The sequence below is a fragment of the Xyrauchen texanus genome, chromosome 3 (assembly GCF_025860055.1).
Source record: "Xyrauchen texanus isolate HMW12.3.18 chromosome 3, RBS_HiC_50CHRs, whole genome shotgun sequence".
NCBI classification, from domain to species: Eukaryota; Metazoa; Chordata; class Actinopteri; order Cypriniformes; family Catostomidae; genus Xyrauchen; species Xyrauchen texanus.
Window position 1 is genome coordinate 37614004 of NC_068278.1, and position 18871 is coordinate 37632874.

The 18871-nt window shown below is 41.3% G+C and overlaps 1 protein-coding gene across 1 annotated transcript; it reads left to right on the forward strand.

The window, feature by feature from the left end:
* Positions 1–834: 834 nt before the first annotated feature.
* Positions 835–18577, forward strand: pip5kl1 (phosphatidylinositol-4-phosphate 5-kinase-like 1). Its single transcript, XM_052095754.1, has 10 exons — positions 835–971; positions 4940–5134; positions 6959–7009; positions 7147–7301; positions 8837–8961; positions 9093–9127; positions 9213–9268; positions 9739–9851; positions 10208–10370; positions 18112–18577. Exons 1-10 carry the CDS (start codon positions 957–959, stop codon positions 18575–18577), a joined length of 1374 nt encoding a protein of 457 aa, XP_051951714.1. The 5' UTR covers positions 835–956.
* The last annotated feature ends 294 nt before the right edge of the window (positions 18578–18871 follow it).

Below are 18871 nucleotides of genomic sequence, written 5' to 3' on the forward strand. Positions count from 1 at the left end.
CCACAAAAATTAATAACTAAAAAAAGCAAAACTTTTTACAGTGAGACACTTACAATGACAGTGATTGGGGCCAACCTGAAAATGTTAAAATACTAACTATAATATCAAAATGATAGCCAAGACATAAACAGTATGCCTGTTAACATGATTTAAGTGTAATAAAATCACTAACTAACCTTTTCTGTGTAAGTTATATCCAATTTTAGAACTTCGTTGCCATGACGTTATAACACCATATAACCTACCCTAAACTGAAAATGATACGCTTTACATTTCTGCCTTTAGTTTAAACAGATTTTTTTTTAAGAAAAGGACCCAGATAACACACACTTGCATCTCTTGTCTGTCTGCTGTCTTAGAGCGTTTCATCTGGAAAGCGCCGCTTTCTAATTGACATCTGTTAAACATCTTAAAAAGATCCGATTAACAAACATTCCAAACCATAAAGTTCTGAAAGACATGTGCTGCATATCTTATTGACATCCGAGAGCAAACTTCTTAAAGACGTATTGCAGATTAGCAAACAACCTGGAAAATATACGTCTTCCAGATGTAAACACACGCACGTCAGATAGACTATTTATTTATTTAGTTGTGACAATCAACATTATGCCACAAATGCTGTTTATTAAACTGAACTTGTATGGAATCCGCAATATTCCTTCAAAGAGCATCTTAATTAGGCCTACGTTACATTTAAAAAAAAAAAATTGGATTGTCATGGCCCATCTCGTTGCTAAAGTGCGTGTCTAAGACGGGTTTACTTTATAGCCTACTGTAGTGTGGGATGGGCCGCTGCAGTCGTCTTGCGTTCACTCAGATAAGAGGACTGATCGCGCGAGCACATCAATCTCTCCCTCTCATCCTCACTGTAATGTCACACGAGGATAGTAAGAATGCGCTGATTTTTACAACAACGACATACAGAGACTTGGACATGTATTAGCGTTTCCAGAATGAGTCAAACCGAGGTATGTTGTTTCTTTTAATTTGTCGAATGCAAGGTAAACTCGCAGCCGATGTCCAAGTTCCTCAGACAGTTGATGGGCTCGTGCGCATCCTGTTTGAATTTGTTCTGTTTCAATGTACTCCAGATTCACAATAATTAAATATACATTGTTTTGAACATATGTTATAGTGATTCTGCTGTTTATACAAGAAGCTAATGACTAACGTCTCTATTTATAAGCCATGCTGTAGCCTGCATTTCGTGGCGTAAAAAAGGCTCAAATGAAATTGAGATATTGAAATTATTCAGAACATCTTATTGCCATCATTGAAAACAAATACACGTCTGTCAGATTCATTTTTCTCTGACATTTAAGACTGTTTAAAAAACTATTTAGACACATGACTACTGGAAGGGTAAACAAATGGGCATTTGTTGAACTTTGAAAATGAGCCAAAGTTGTCTGCAGTGGTTTGCTACTATGGTTTCCTTATTGTCAAACAACATTCTTGTGGCTTAAAGGAACAGTCCGTTTATTTTAGCTGAAGGCATGTCAGATTTGTGCCATCGTGATACTGAGCTCACTGGTAATTCAGGATTTTAAATAACGAATTATTTCCGTTTTTGAGTAGCTACGCAGAAGAGAACTGAGGCACTTGAAGAGAAACAGATTTTGTTCCTTCTCCTGTTGTCAAGGAGACAGACACTAACCAGTTCATGATCTCCTGTTGCAATAACGTGGATGACCATTACTACTTTGACAAAACCATCTGTCATTGTAACATTATGATTATTGAGTGCAACGAATTATGTATTTTAAGTGCTATGTGTCATTTTAGAAAAGAGGGAAATGCATGCATATTCAAAACTTTTTCATCAGGTGCTGAATCGAGGCAAAAAGCTTTGAAATATGACTGAAAAAGTAGGTCTGCACACTGTTATACTATTTCCATTTACTGATTTAAAAACAGCAACAAAGTTTTGGTCAAAATGATCTTCATCAGACCATTTTAGAACAGAAAATAGGTGTTATGAAAACACCGGTCATTGACAAATGAGGTTGTCTGAGGTGATAAAAATGAGAAATCTTTTAAAAATCTAGTTTAAAAGACATGCCAAGTACATACAATTTTAATGTTTCCATTAAAAAATAAATAAATGAAATAAATTATTATGTAAAAGATGTTAAAATAATTTGCACCTTGAATACATGTGAGTTTACACAACTTAATAATTAAAAAACATGTTCTTAAACATATTTCTCAAGGATTTAATTTTTTTTAAATATCATGAATTTTTGAGTCATAAATATATATTTTAGGGTTACTCCATTTGACCTGATCAAAATGTGCCTTTTCAGAATAATGACAAAAAATATGTCACATGTGTCACACAGATTATTCCAAAATATTTATGTCAAAATGTCTTTTTTCAAGAGTTTCAGATTTTATTTGATGGACAAGCTTTAAAACAGAACTGTTTCACTGCTCTCTTTTTTACTTTTTTCTTTTTTTTAAGGAAACATAATAAAAGATTGTTCCAAAATACATATGCCAACATTTCTTTTTTCAAGAATTTCAGCTTTTAATGAGACTTTTATTATATTTATTTAAATAAATAATAAAAGTCTCTGGATGTTTACACCACTTAGACATTTTTACTTTAAAAAATATATAAAAAATACATTGATCTCAGAAATTGAAAATATGTTGATCAAAGTAGACGTATATTCAAGTAATTGTTTTTTGTAAATTGCTTTTTAATGTATTTTTGAAAAACTTAATAGATTCAGACAAAAATATGAGTGTCATGCACTGATCTATATATAGATCAGTGGTGTCATGTCATTGACCCATACAACAATTGTAAACCTGTATTTTGTCCCTCAAGGGGGCAGGAATCCAGTATACATTTTTTTTTTGTTTGTTTGTTTATTTATTTATTTATTTATTTATTTTTTCATTTTTGCCAAGCAACCATTTGTCATAATATTAAGGTTACAATTTACACTTATATGAGTGTATAAAGATCATTAAAGATCTCAAATCAAGGGGTGCCTGGGTAGCTCAGCAAGTGAAGATGCTGAATACCACACCTTGAGTCACAAGTTCGAATACACAGCGTGCTGAGTGACTCCAGTCAGGCTTCCTAAGTAACCAATTGGCCCGGATGCTAGGGTTGGTAGAGTCATGTTGGGTTAACCTCCTCGTGTTTGCTATAGTGTGGTTCTTGCTCTCGGTGGCGCGAGTGGCGAGTTTTGCATGGATGCTGCAGGGAATAGCGTGAAGCCCTCACACGTACTGGGTCTCCGCGGTAACGCGCTCAATAAGCCACATGATAAGATGCACGGATTGATGGTCTTAGACGCAGAGGCAACTGAGCTTCGTCCTCCGCTACCCAGATTGAGGTGACTACGCCACCACGAGGACCTAGAGCACACTGGAAATTGGGCATGCCAAATTAGGGAGAAAGGGGGAGGTGAAAAAAAAAAAATCTAATCAGTCGATGAATGCAGTTTTCTTTGCCATGTGTTACATTTTTTTCTTCTTCTAAAAACAGGAAATTGGTGAGGCTCATTCTAAGAGTATTTCATTGGACTAAAATCTTCATTGTGCAAGATGAGTCATCAAAATATTTTATCCAATATCACAGAAGAAAAATAAGTTTTAAATGTGTGTGTATATATGCTAAAAGTTCATTTTGTCAACTTTTTGGAGTACACCAGCATAGTGTGTCAAAAATAAAAAAGATGTAACAGTACCAGTGATTCTACAGTACCGATAGTACCGAGCACCGACTCAGTCTGATACCCACTCACTGTATTACTGACACACAACTGTTTTCAAATGCTCACATTCTTATTTGAGAGTGTGCTCTGTTGCTGCTTTTACACTGAAATGTACAACTAATCAAATTAAAATCGGGATACGTCCTAGTGTGATTATTAAATCATGAAAAGCTGCAATCTTAGTCTGTATGAGCTGCATGAGCTTTAAATAAATGTCTGAAGCAGACTATGAGAATCATTTGCATTGTATGAGAGATGACAGAGCAGAGCACTAATCCACTCTGAAGCTTTATTTTTATATAATTTATACAATTGAATCCCATAATTTGCACATTAACGATCACATTGGGCCATGTAGTGAACTAGTTGTCAAAATAAATGCACGATTCATAATGAAAGCTAAATGCCTGAAGTTGAAGAAATAAAAAGTATTGTTGAAAATAAATATTTTAATTTATTATTTGCACCAGCATATAGATAGTATACATTTTTCTTCAAAGCTAATATACATGAACCTTAAAGTCACACATTTTTTTTTTTTTTTTTTTTTGTGGTCTTTAAGGGATCTTACAAGCATATCTTAAATCTTTGGCTTTATGTGTTTATGTAAGTGTAAATAACAAATACGCTCACTGAGCACTTTATTTTGAACACTATGGTCCTAATAAAGCACCCAACATGGTCTTCTGTTGTAGCCCATTTGTCTCAAGATTTGATGTGTTGGGCATTCTGAGATGCTATTCCTCTCTACAATTGTACAGAGTGATTATCTGAGTTACCTTAGCCTTTTTGTCAGCTCGAACCAGTCTGGCCATTCTCCTTTGACCTCTCTCATAAACAATGTGTTTCTGTTCGCAGAATTGCCGGTCATTGGATATTTTTTGTTTTTGGCACCATTTTGAGTTAACTCTAGAGACTGTTGTGCATGAAAATCCTAGAACAGCAGTTACAGAAATACTCAAACCAGCCCATACGGCACCAACAATCTTGACACGCTCGAAATCACTGAGATATTTTTTTTCCCACTCTGATAGTTAATGTGAACATTAATTGAAGCTCCTGACCCGCATCTGCATGATTTTATGCATTGCACTGCTGCAACATGATTGGCTGATTAGATAATCTTATGAATAAGTAGGTATACAGGTGTTCCTAATAAAGTGTTCAGTAAGTGTATATGTTTATCATACTGTATGTTGTAGATGGAGATGTCAGGGGCAAGTGTGAGTCGACACAGCCGTGCAATGAAGAGGAGACGGTGGGGAGGGCTGAGGCAACAGTGGAAAATGCTGGGTCTGTTTGAGATTGACCAACAGCATGAGTTCTACAGCCTCACCTGTATGATGAAAGAAGGACTGTGTGCCACCATGCAGAACACCATTGACAACCCTTTACCTGTGAGTATACCCATGTTTATTAACCTACACCTCATTCAGTCCCTATTGAATAGTACTTCTTCCATCTTCCCGAAGTGATTAAATCCACTGTTGAAACCATGTTTTTCTAAAATGGCATCACTTAAGGGAATTTATAGAGGAATCACCATTACAGCTGTAAATTGCTTTGATTTTCCAGTGCCATTTTTCCTTAATAAGCTGCCAACAAGATTGTGTGCTACAGCATAAAACAGTAAAAGACTGCTCTCCTCATCAGTGATATTGATATTGTTGCTAATTGATTGAAGATATTTTTTTAGAATCAGTTAGTGTTAACATATACACCACTCCTAATTGTTATAAACAAATTTACAAAAGGAAATCAACAGAGTTGTGGTCATGCAATAACCATACTTAGTATTAAATAGCAAATAAAACAAAAGATGAGGTAGACAAAAGCTTTGGGATAATAAAAGACCTCCAAAGAGACAGACATGTTCCATTTACCATTAATTAGTATGAAGGCAAGCTCCAGTGAGAGGGCCATATTTAGTCTGGTTTTTCCATGGAGACTGTGTGTTTGTGGTTCTTAAGGGGTACCCTATTGCAGTGATTTAGTTTCATTAATGCTGTTTTTATCCTGGTAATTAGCTCCGGAGAAACAAAGCAGAGGGGTAGAAGAGCAACCAAGTGTTTTGGTTATAAACACCATTGTACTGCACACATTGGGGAGGAGGGACAGAGAATTCAAACAATGTATTGGACGTCACAGTGCATGGTAGTACCATGAGAGAGGGCACAAAATCAGTGGCTTCTTTTAAATCATGAGATATTTTGCTAAATTAATACACTTAATTGCTTACTGCTGTTATTAAAAGGTTACTACATAAAAATAATCTGCAAATATTAAGGACACAAACTGTCATTCAATTATATTTTACTAAGTAAATTAATTTAGCGCCATCCTTCTTCTAGAAGAAATAGTCCCGTAATGTTCTTTATGGGTGCTGCATAGTCCTATACAGTACACAGCAGATAGGTCAACAGGTGTTTTGCATCATAGCTGTTACTATATTGTGGATGTTTTATGACTAGAACAATCTATCAACTAGTCCGCATCCTGGATTAGAACCTTCAGTATTTTAATAACCAATAATATGCAGTGTATATCTAAGCGATGATTCTAAAATATAGAAGGTACCTTTTCACTATGAACTGAACTTGGTATGTCTAAGACATTGGTTTTCACTCTTGCTTATCAAATGTTTTTAAATTATTTATTTTTTTTGTATCATTATAATGTCTCTCCCAGTGCCCCAAGCTATATGTTCAGTGTAAGGCTTTTACATCTCAAATCAACTCATTAAAATCAGAGTGTACACAGACATTATAAACTGGATTTGAACAGAATTTCAGTGAATTGTGTGAAGACAAATGGTTAGACTTACTATTTACGTTGTTTCTTTGTTTTTCCTGGAAGGTAAACCAGCATGTAGCTTCGTATTTCCATTTAATGAGAGTCGCACAAATGGTCCCAGGCTTCAACCTGTCATTGAGGCAAACTGGGGGCAGCTTGCCCTGATTTTCAGCTACTCAAACTATAATGTGGAGTAGTTGCACTCATAGTCATTTGCTTGTTCGCTAACATAAACACACACAGATGATGTTGCAGACCCCTGAATGCATTGACTTCAGTCTGCTTATGCAGCAGTATGAGTCATGAATGTGCAGTATATCTCTCAACACAACAAAAAGAAAAACACTGTATCAGATGCCTTCAAAAGTATGTTATCCACTAAAATATAAAAATCATTACTAGTTATATATTGTATTATTTGTTTTTAGGATGAACTTTCTGAGAAGGACTACAGTCTTGATGTAACACAAATCCATAAGGTACGTTACAGGTAAAAGTGGACTCTCCTTACTGCATTTCAACATTTTGAACTGGACTGGTAAAAATGTGACATAATGACTAAGCAACGTCTTGTTTGCATATTTTGAAATTGTACTGTATTTGTGACTTTTTAAAGGACTTCAGGATGGAGACATATGCGGGGCCGGTGTTTGCCACTCTGCGACGCTCCCTTGGGATGACAGAGAAGGAATATCAGCAATCCCTCTCCTCAGAAGGCAACTATCTGCAATTCATCAGCAATTCCAAGAGCAAGGCGGACTTCTTCCTAACGTGAGTCAGCACAAATGCAGGGAGCATATGCACCATAGAAGTGTAAGGAGGAGGAAATAGACCACTTGTAGAAAATTGTATGATAGAAAACGCAATGCTCAATATGGCAGCTGTAAGAATGGACGTCCCACCTTAAAAGCTGGTTAAAAGAGCAATTTCCCTTTTTGATAGAGCCATAATACTGTTTAATTTACTCCTGAACATATATATGCATTAGCTGGACCAACCTAAAAATAAACATTTTAGCTTGATTTGTGCTAAAGAATATACATTTATGGAACCATTGTTGTCAGATTTTATTGCTGAATTAAAACACTGTATGTTATTGAAATGCAGTTTTGCAGTTGGCAATTTTTCCCAATTAATGTATGCCAAGATGGCCGCCAAGTTAAATGACTTGCATAAAAGGGACTTTTATATACATATGCTATATCATTTCCTGTACGCAAAAATGTTTCACGTTCCGGTCTCCAGTGTTTTCATCCACATCAGTGAATGTTTAGGAGACAATATGATTTAGTGTTTTAAATTTGTAAAAATTGCCCAAAAGCATTTAGCTCCATAGTGCCAAAATAACAGTTTTTTGACAGTGCTTCACCCATCAAAGTTTAATGAATGGGTGGATGACGTGAAGCGATGAACACATTAGTTACATTGAGCAAATTAACTACTTTTAATTTGTTATGACAGCCAACAAGTCAAGTCATTTGTATTTGTATAGGGCTTTTCATAACACACATAATTTCAAAGCAGCTTTACAGAAAATTATGCTATAACAGAAAAAGAAGCTGCAATATAGTAATGTCTCAAGAGTCATAATAGTGCAGTAAAAAAAAAAAACATGATTTAAATTTGTGCCTTAAAATAAATAAGTAAATAATATTGGTTTTTAGACCCCCAGTGAGCAGACTAAACAGATGCAACTTACACTTAAAATGGATGTTCTCCATCTGGAACGCTCGTATTGGTAGTTTTTACATACAGAGTTGCTTCTTATGAAGTCTGAAACCAGAAAACAATCCAGCAGCAATAAAGAGCAATAGTGCCCGCCCACTTAATCAGCCACCTGGGTTCCGGAAGTATTTTTCCTATAGACTTTTCATAAAATCCATCTTAAAATAGTTGTAAGCCATGACCCAATCCAACCAGCTCAAAAATCTAAACATTACAATCCTTTGGGTCAAAAAAGTATTTGAAATTCAGACAAAAAGACAAAGGTACTTACTGTCTTTCATGAGGGCACAAACTACAATCCCATGAAGCATTGTGAATGATGTCATTGAGTGGAAATTAATATATATAAAACTATTGATTTTAAGGATTTTTGATTATAAGTATAGAAACAATATATTTTACGTTTATTGCAAAATATTCTACATGTACGAACAGAGAAGTAGTTTAAACTGACTCGATTATGTCATTCATAGTGTGTCATTGGAGTGGGCAGTCGCTCTGAGGCACAAGCCAATGGTTCTCTGATTTGTGGAATAATATATAATGACTTTAACACACTTTCATGCATCTTCTCTTCTCAGTAATGACAAGAGGTTCTTCATAAAGACACAGAGTAGGAGAGAAGTGCGATTTCTCTTGTCTAACTTGAGAATCTACATGGAACATCTGGAGAAGTATCCACACACTCTGCTTGTCAAATTTTTAGGTGAGAGCTCAGAAGCGGGTAAATTACTGTTACACCTTTATTTAATATTACTAATATTACTTGAAAGACAGAAAAAGATTTTGCACTTACATATGTTATATCCTTGTAACATTTTTGTTCCATTGACACAGGTGTTCACAGGATAAAAATTCCACATCAGAAGATGGTAACTATTTTCAGTTACTTATTAATTATTAATACCTTTAATGAATTGTGAAGATACATTTTATAAAACTGTTTTCTGTGTGCAGAAGTACTTCATTGTGATGCATAGTGTCTTCTACCCAGAAGACAGAATCACTGCTAGGTAAGACTAAATCAATGCTTCTTGTTATAAATGGAAAAATGTGAGGAGTCTGTTAAAAAACTTGTAAATAATTTATGTTTCTTATCTCTCCATCAAATTTGAAGAGATATTTGAGTTTCATCTTGACCTACTATAATCCACATCCTTGGAATTATTGGTCATAAAATTGCTTAGCCTTTGAGATTTAAATTTTGACTGGCACTAATGGTAAGAATGATGGACCCCATGATTTAAAAATAACTTTCCTAACTTTTCTTTTTCTCTTTTTCGCTTAAAGGTCACATGTAGCATCCATCAGTCTTGGTTTAGTAGAACTTAATCCTCACACTTAAGTTAATACAAACTATCATAAACCTCTCCTACAGTAGATTAAATCCAATCCATCTTCCTCTTAGAAAACGTATGTGGCACAGTTTCTTCTCATCTCCTCATTTCTAACTCCCCTAGCTCTCCATTAATTTTTTCATTAGGTATGATATTAAGGGCTGTGAGGTGAGCCGGTGGACGGACCCAGCCCCTGAAGGCAGCCAAATCATTGTTGTTTTGAAGGATCTCAATTTTGAGGGGCAATTCATTAAGCTTGGTAAGATCAATAGATTCCCTCTGGATTTTCGAATAGTTTTTTGGAATATCGGTTTTCAATTTATGAGGAAAACAAAGGTCTGTGGTAAACATTACTTCATTACTTCAACAACATAAATTACACACATTTATACTTCAAACATGAATTTTGAAACTGTTGTGTGCTTTATTAATGTGAGTTGCTAACAAGTTCCTACATAACAACTACAATGGTTGTTATGAATGGTTGTATATAAACATCCTTGTTGTGGTTTTAGGATTACTGACTGAACATCTTCATAAGAGAACCCTTTTGAAGTCAAAGAAGATAATTTTTAAATAATTAAAATAAAATGTTTTTCATTGTGTAAATGGCAGATCAGCAGCGTCCATGGCTCATTCGTCAGGTGGAGATTGACACAGCCTTTCTTCAGGCGCTCAATGTGTTGGACTACAGTTTTCTGCTGGCCCATCAGCCGCTCCATCAGGATGAACTCAGCCAGAGTCTCTCTTTCGCAGCGCTCATCATGCGCACCAAAAAGTGAGCTTAAATGCAACAGATCATGCAATACAATGATCAACATGTAGAGATTCTTATGTGTTGTCTTACTGTTTCCTAGCTCTAAGTATGGCCAAAGTCTTTTTAGCAAGTCAGTGCACTCGGCAGTCATCTTTGGAACATTCTCGAGCAGCTATTTTTCTATGTAAACAAGTGGCACTCAAGTGTGGCTCCTATTTATTTGAATGGGAAATACGAAAATCTCCAAAACAGTTGGTCAAGATTATGATCAAAGAATATATTTCAAATCAGCAGTAAAATCTGACAACACTGATATAATAAATTGTGCATCTTTACCTCAGATTGTTCTAAGAAACGCTATTTTCCAGGCTTAGGCTAATGCACATGCACATTCTTAAGTTGATTGACACGTAATGTCTGTATCTTACAGGTGATTGGCTTTTACATTAGGAGTCCTGATATTTGTATAAAAATGCATACTTTAGACAAGGTCAAATATAGTCTTACAGTCTGATACATATATATGATGCTTTCAGGTGGACAGCACTGTCACACCCAGACAACTGAATGAATTGCACATGCTTCCATCTACATTGTGTCAATATTTGAGGTCCATTTAGAATATGAGCAACATGATTAACTCCAGAATGTTCATGTTTGATTATGTTTTCATTGTTCTCATGGTTCAGTGTTTAAGGATGTCAAGCTTCACACTGACTGTGAATTCACTAATGTAAACATTAATGTTTATGTTAACCTCTGTTTCCCGATCCTTTTCTTTCTTATCCACTTGGCCAATGGCAGACAGGCATGTAGCTTAAACCATATTTAGCTTCAATGTCATTTTCAAATGAATGACACTTATTAATAACTAAAATATCTCATAATTAACAAATTACTAAATGTATATATAAATGTAGGTGGTGAAAGAGATCCCTTCTCAGGCACTTTGAGGGTGAGTGAAACCAGGGTTGGGAGCAAGGGTGTCCTTTCTTTAGTCTCTGCCTGTGGGGGAGAACAAAGAGACAGTTAGCTCTTCCTTCTCTCTCAACTGATGATCCCGCCAGCATTTATATCTCCCTCTGGCTGATGAGAGGACTGAGTTCAGGTGTGCCTCATCAGCCATAGCAGCACCTCCAATTGTGGTTGACACGGACGATGCTAATTGATTCATAGGCATCACAACCCAAGCTTCATCCTGGCCCTGGGGAAACAGACAGAGAGTTAGTATTGGGGAGGAGGGGGGTATCTTCTCAACAGACCTGACCAACCAACAAACACCCTTGAGAGCCCATCCGCATTGTCATTTGCTAACCCTGCCCGATGTTGCAAGGAACCAATGTGTCACCCTGGCATTCTTGTCCTTAGCCTGGGCCATCCACCGGAGTGGGGTGTGGTCGGTGGTGAGAATGACGGATCTTCCCAGCATGTAATACTGCAATTCTAGGACCACCTATTTTATTGCCAGGGCCTCCTTCTCTATGGATGCATACCTGGTTTTGTCTGGGTTCAGCTTCTGGCTGATATAGATGACTTAGATTGCTTTTGCCCTCTTGTGCACTGGGACAGGACAGCTCTCACTCCTGTGTTAGAGGCGTTGGTTTGCAGGATGAAGTGCACTGTGAAGTCGGTAGCACAGGGGCTGAGGTGAGCCATCTTCAGGACCTGGAAAGCCTGCTCTTCTTGTTCGGTCCAGGTGACCTTCTCTGGTTGGTCAGGTCCAATGATGACAAGCCACAGAGTAGAAACCATGAATAAAACACCTGTAGTAACAAGCCAACCCCAGAAAGGCAACGTACCTGAGACTATGTTAGAGAGCATGGGAAGTTCTTGATCACCACTATCTTCTCCTCCTGGGATAATACCAGTCCTCGTCCAATATGGTAACCCAGGTACCGTGCTTCAGCAAGCAGCATATTGTTGGTGGGGCCGTAGGATTATGTTTATCATACTCTGGAAGATGGCGGGGACCCCATGAAGGCCGAAGAGAAGGACCCGATACTGCCAGTGGCCAATGGGGTGCTGAAGGCGGTCTTCTCCTGAGCCTTCACTAACAGTAGGACCAGCCAATAACCCTTAGATGTCATTGAGTTGTCGGAAGTCGTTTCGGAAGGTGCCATCTCTCTTCAGTACCATAACAATAGTGCTAGACCAGGAGCTTTTGTATTCCTCTATGACCCACAATTTTAGCATCCTTTAGACCTCCTCCTTTATGGCTTGCTGGAAAGCCTCAGAAACGTGATAGGGTCGCTGCCTGATGATTATCCCTGGGGGGGTCCTGACATCATGGGTGATCACATTGGTCTGCCCATCTCACGTTGATGAATTGATGGACCAGGGTTTCTAACTCCTTCCACTGGGCCAGTGAAAGCTCTTGTCCTAGATCCACCACGGGCATTTCATGGGATTTACGTGATAGATCTATTCAGCCTGCTGTCTTCCCAGTTTACTACAATGGTATAGGGTCCCTGCCAAGATAGCGGAAATTTACATGAGGCATTGGGAAGGAGAAAAATGACCCAGTCACTCAAATGGAACTCACGTGACTGAGCTGGCTGGTCATATATCTGCTGCTGGGCACGCTGGGTTTCCACCAAGTGTTACTTTACCAGAGATATTATCTTTTTTATGCTCTCCCTCATACTTTAAGTGTGCTCGATGATGGCACAATGGGGAGATGGTTGTTGCTCCCAGGCTTCCTTCGCCATGTCCATCAATCCTTGAAGTTGTCAGCCAAACAGCAGCTCAAACAGGGTAAAGCCATAGGATGCTTGGGGTACTTCCCAAACTCCAAAAAGCATGTATGGTAGCATGAGGTCCCAGTCATTCCCATCCTCAACTACCACCTGGCGCAGTATCCGCTTTAAGGTTTGGTTAAACCGATGCACCAGGCCGTCCCTCTGCAGGTGGTAGACCAAGGTGTGTAGCTATTTGATCTTGAAGAGCTTGCAAAGGTCTTTCATCAGCCGGGAGATGAAGTGGGTTCCCTGGTCCGTCAGTATTTCCTTGTGGAGGCCAACCCAACTGAAGAGGGAGATGAGCTCCTTAGCAATTGTTCGCTGAGGTAGCTTTGCAGAGGGGAATAGCCTCAGTATAACGTGTAGCATAGTCAGCAGTCACTTAGATGTGCATGTAAACTCCATGTGTCTTTGGCAAAGGCCCTATGAGATCCATGCCTATGTGCTCAAAGGCTAACTCTATGACTGGCAGTGGGAACAGGGGCCTGGCTGTTGCTCCTTGCCCTCCATGACTCTGACCTGTCCCCAGCAGTGACCCTCTGTGGAAGACCCTCTGTGGTCACCTGTTGAAACAGATTGGAGTAGATTAATGCTTTAAATTGGTGACTCACTCTCTGTAGCCAGGTAGACCGGCCGGACACGGACCCTCAGTAATGGTCTTTGGGGAGTCTTTTACACCCCTACCTTTAGAGAGCAGGAGCCAGAGCCTGCTGATATTGTGACCATATGGGCGGGCACATATCGGGTATCGCCATGCATGCAAGTGATAGGGAGGAGAGCACGTCTCATTTTCTCTTCTCTGAATATCTGTGGTTGTATAAGGCCGATTGAGCTCCCAGTGTTCAGAATTGCCATGACCTCTCGTTCTGGGGCTCCTGCGGGTGGCTTCTGGTGCCTAGTGTAGCCCACCATCCAGGCCAGTGCTTTGGGAGGATTGGGGTCTGTGGGCATCAGCACATCTAGGCCTCCCTGTGGTGCCGGCGGGTCCACCAATTTAATGGTACCTTCTGAGAATCACCGCTCTCCTGGGACCCTCCAGTGGAATGGCGGTGGTCTCTCCCCCACATCCTGCGCTTGGGTGGGTTCAGAGAATGCTACAGCTTCCACTAGCTCATTGAGGGTCCCTTGATTTGTCATCCAACTTGTCGACAAAGTACGATGGAAGGGCCCGAAGCATACAGTCAACTACCACTCTTTCGGCGCCTTCTGCTGGAGTTGTATTGTCAGGGAGAAGCCAGAGGTTCACCAGCCACGAAAGATTCACCACTTGCTTCCAAATCCTGGAACTTCTGAGCAGTGCAAACTGGCAAGAGCCTGACCCTGTTGGAGATTTCTCTTTTCAAAAGGGCATAATCATCCATGGCGGCTAAAGACAGTGAGTAGTAGACCAGCTGGGGCTCCCATATAAGAAGAGGTGCAGTAATTTAAGCCCACTCAGCTCACAGCGTGCAACCACCTTGAACATATGCAGTTAGGCCTCAACATCATCCTGAGCATGAGTTTGGTCAGGAGATGTTGAGCCAAATGTTTTGGCTCAGGAACAGTCTAGAAGGTAAAGTAATTCTTCTGCAGTCCGAGTCTGGCTGATAATAAATTGTCCTGTGAGCTGCCGCTTACGTACTGAAACCTTTGCAAGATGCCAGATGACGTCTTCAATCCATTTGGGAGGCGTTGGCGCCAAATATTTTGCCTGTTCGTGCCTCTGCGCTTTTGCCCACATTCTCCACCAATGTAGCAGGGCAAGGGGGAAAGGAGGAGGCACGACACAGATAAATGCTTTACCACCCCAGAGGGTGCTTTATTGAGAGTGTGGGTATGTCAGGTGGAGCAATGTTAGAGTGATTGCATGCAGTGTCGACATCCTTTGGACTGTGCTCAGTAGGTAGGCGTATGGTGCTTTATATATATAATTTTTAAATATTTAAAGATAACTATGTATAATTATATATTGATATAAATATGTATAATCATTATATATTGAATTATTGTGGGGCTTTCTCCGCAAATATTTGTATATGCGATTAATCGCGATTAATTAATCGGGACAACATGTAATTAATTCGGTTAAAAATTTTAATCGATTGACAGCCCTAATAATTATACATAGTTATCTTTAAATATTTAAAAATTATAGGTGGAGCCCTAGAAAGCTCTGGAGTCTCTGGGAGCTGAGCCGTAGGAGGCTCGGGAGATGGAGCCGTAGGAGGCTCTGGAGGCGGAGCCGTAGGAGGCTCGAGAGGCGGAGCCCCAGAAAGCTCAGAAGTCTCTGGGAGCAGAGCCGTAGGAGGCTCGGGAGGCGGAGCCGTAGGAGGCTCAGGAGGCGGAGCCGTAGTATGCTCGAGGTGGAGCCCTAGAAAGCTCTGGAGTCTCTGGGAGCAGAGCCGTAGGAGGCTCGGGAGGTGGAGCCGTAGGAGGCTCGGGAGGCGGAGCCATAGGAGGCTCGGGGAGAAGGGCCGCAGAAGGCTTGAGGGGCGGAGCCCTGGAAGGCTCGAGGGGCCCGAGAGGCTCGAGGGGCGGAGCCCTGGAAGGCTCGAGAGGCTTGAGAGGTGGAGCTCTGGGAAGCTCGGAGGGCGGAGCTCTGGAAAGCTCAGGAAACTCGGAAGGCGGAGCTCTGGAAAGCTCGGAGGGCGGAGCTCTGGGAAGCTCAGGAAGCTCGGAAGACAGGGTTCTAGGAAGCTCGGAGGGCGGAGCCCTGGAAAGCTCGGAAGGCGGAGCCCTGGAAAGCTCGGAAGGCGGAGCTCTGGAAAGCTCGGAAGGCGGAGCTCTGGAAAGCTCGGGAAGCTCGGAAGGCAGAGCTCTGGAAAGCTCGGGAGGCGGAGCTCTGGAAAGCTCGGGAGGCGGAGCTCTGGAAAGCTCGGGAAGCTCGGAAGGCGGAGCTCTGGAAAGCTCGGAAGGCGGAGCTCTGGAAAGCTCGGGCAGCTCGGAAGGCGGAGCTCTGGAAAGCTCGGAAGGCGGAGCTCTGGAAAGCTCGGGGGTACTGGCTCTTGGACGGTCATGGCCACCGGCGCCGGCTCTCGGACGGTCATGGCTACTGTCGCTGGCTCTTGGACGGTCATGGCTACTGGCGCTGGCTCTTGGACGGTCATGGCTACTGGCACTGGGACGGACAAGACCACAGGTGCTGGCTCAGGGGCGGTCGAGGCTACAGGCGCTGGCTCAGGGACGGTTGAGGCTACAGGCACTGGCTCACTGACGTCGGAGTCTACAGGTGCTGGCTCCCTGACGTCGGAGGCTACAGGCGCTGGCTCGCTGACGTCAGAGGCTACAGGCGCTGGCTCGCTGACGTCGGAGGCTACAGGCGCTGGCTCGCAAACGTCGGAGGCTACAGGCGCTGGCTCGCTGACGTCGGAGGCTACAGGCGCTGGCTCACTGACGGCTGAGGCGACAGGCGCTGGCTCGCTGATGGCTGAGGCGGCAGGCGCTGGCTCACTGACATCGGGGGCTAACGGCTCGCTGACCGTGGCAGGCGTGGGCTCTGGCTCGCTGACCGTGGCAGGCGTGGGCTCTGGCTCGCTGACCGTGGCAGACGGAGACTGGAGAGCAGAAGCCTTTCTTCTTCTCCTCCGGGTGGATGAAGCTGGCAACGCTGGCTCGTTGGCCGTGGCCGGCACGGAAAGCCCAGAGGCGGAAACCGGGATCGAGAGAGGTGGCTCCCCGGCAGCGAGCTCCCTCAAGACCAGACTCACATACTCCCTCCACGTGAGGTCTCCGGAGTCCGGCAATTTCCTCTGCCGGTGTGTTGGTAGCCCGAGCCGGTAGATGGTCTTCAGGAATGTGTCGTCGAAGCCGAGGTGGATGGCAACAGTGGAAAAGAAGTGGGAGTATTCACGGATGGTCAAATCCGCCTGGGTCAGTTCCATAAAGTAAGCTGCTAGATCCATATTTGGTGGTCTATCGTTCTGTTACGAATGGAGGCAGCGAAGGCAGACGAGGAGAGCGGGTCTAAATGCAAGCTTACTTTATTGGAGCAGATAAATGAACAAACACAAAGAAAAACCCTCAATGGGGAAATAAACACAAGACTGAGAAAACGGGCAGGGAACACATACCAGGCTAACAACATTCAACGATAGACAGCGACTGAACAAACAGACAGGGTATAAATACATGGACAAAGGACAAAGGGGCCAATGAACAAACAGAACTCAAACAAGATAACAAGGGGATAAACAGAAACCAATGGCAAATTAACGAGGGCAGGTGCAAACAATGAACGGAGAACACGAACGCTAACAGGGAGACTGTGGAGCTAAACAAGGGACAAAAGTGAAAACTACGGAATTACAAAAGTGACAAAAATGACAACCAAAGGGTAACCGTGAGAACAAGACGAGGTATGCCTAACACCACCTGCCAAATATTGTATAAGTCCCCCTTCTGCCACCAGAATAGAGCCAACACACATTTCAGAATAGCATTCTGAGATGCTATTCTTCTCTCCACAATTGTACAGAGCTGTTATATGAGTTATCATACAATGGTATAGTGACTTTGTCAGTTCAAACAAGTCTGGCCAACCTCTGTTGTCCTCTCTCATCAACAAAGCTTTTCCATCTGCAGAACTGCCCCTCACTAGATGTTATTTGTTTTCAGCACCATTCTGAGTAAATTCTAGAGACTGTTGTTTGTGGAAATCCCAGGAGATCGAAAGAGCAAAGAATGGTGCCAAAAACAAAATACATCCAGTGAGTGGCAGACCTGTGGATGGAAATGCCTTGTCGATGAGAGAGGTCAACAGAGAATGGCCAGACTGACAAAGTCTACGGTAACTCAGATAACCACTCTGTATAATTGTGGTCAGAAGAATAGCATCTCAGAATGCTATTCTGAGATGCGTGTTAGTGCTGTTTTGGTAGCATGAGGGGGACCTACACAATATTAGGCAGGTGGTTTTAATTTTGTATTTGCACTGATGAGTGAAGAGCTTTAACCCAGTACATTTTCAATTGATAGTAATCAGTTAACCAGCTAGTATTCTATGTTCTATTATTTCTGTTCCTCTCACCCTATCTGGCCGGCTGTAGGTCAGTAAATGCATCTTCAAGTCCAACACATGTCAATACACCCACTGTTCCAGGGGTGATGTCAGAGGACGACTCCACCCTTCTCTACTCAGAATTAAACTGTGCAACAACAAAGTGTCACATAACAGAAACACACAATGGCAGTGGTGGAACAGACAATGGAAGTCTTGAGGAAGAAAAAATTGAGCAAACTAGCAGGGTGGGAGCAGATTCAGCCGATCTGCAACTGTTCCAGACCCAGAACCGGAGACTGCTTCCTAACTTGAAGAACCCGCTTCATGTCATTGATGGACCAGAGCAGCGTTACTTCATAGGGATAATTGACATATTCACTGTTTATGGTTTCAAAAAGAGGCTTGAACATATGTGGAAGAGACTTAGACACCCACGGCAAACATTCTCCACGGTTAGCCCTCCAGCATACTGTCACAGGCTATGTCAGTGGGTTCAAAACCATACCAAATAACATAAAAAATAAAAATAAAATATATATATATATATATATATATATATATATATATATATATATATATATATATATATATATATATATATATTTAAAACCCAGACAGAATAAATTACAGATGTGCCAGTGTGCTCACCCACCTGATGCCCATACTGTACATGCACTATGACAAAAGCACAGGCCAACACCAGAATGTAATTTAAGGGAAATGTTTGTACTCTAAAGGGATAGTTCACCCAAAAATTAAAATTCCATCATCATTTTCTCATGTTTTCACAAACTGTTATGACTTTC

What these genes read in the sequence shown, in the direction of transcription:
- pip5kl1 (XM_052095754.1), top strand. An exon ending in AAGGCGGACTTCTTCCTAAC is followed by an intron (nt 7,302 to 8,836) that starts GTGAGTCAGCAC and finishes TTCTCTTCTCAG; the next exon opens with TAATGACAAGAGGTTCTTCA. An exon ending in CTCATCATGCGCACCAAAAA is followed by an intron (nt 10,371 to 18,111) that starts GTGAGCTTAAAT and finishes GGCCGGCTGTAG; the next exon opens with GTCAGTAAATGCATCTTCAA.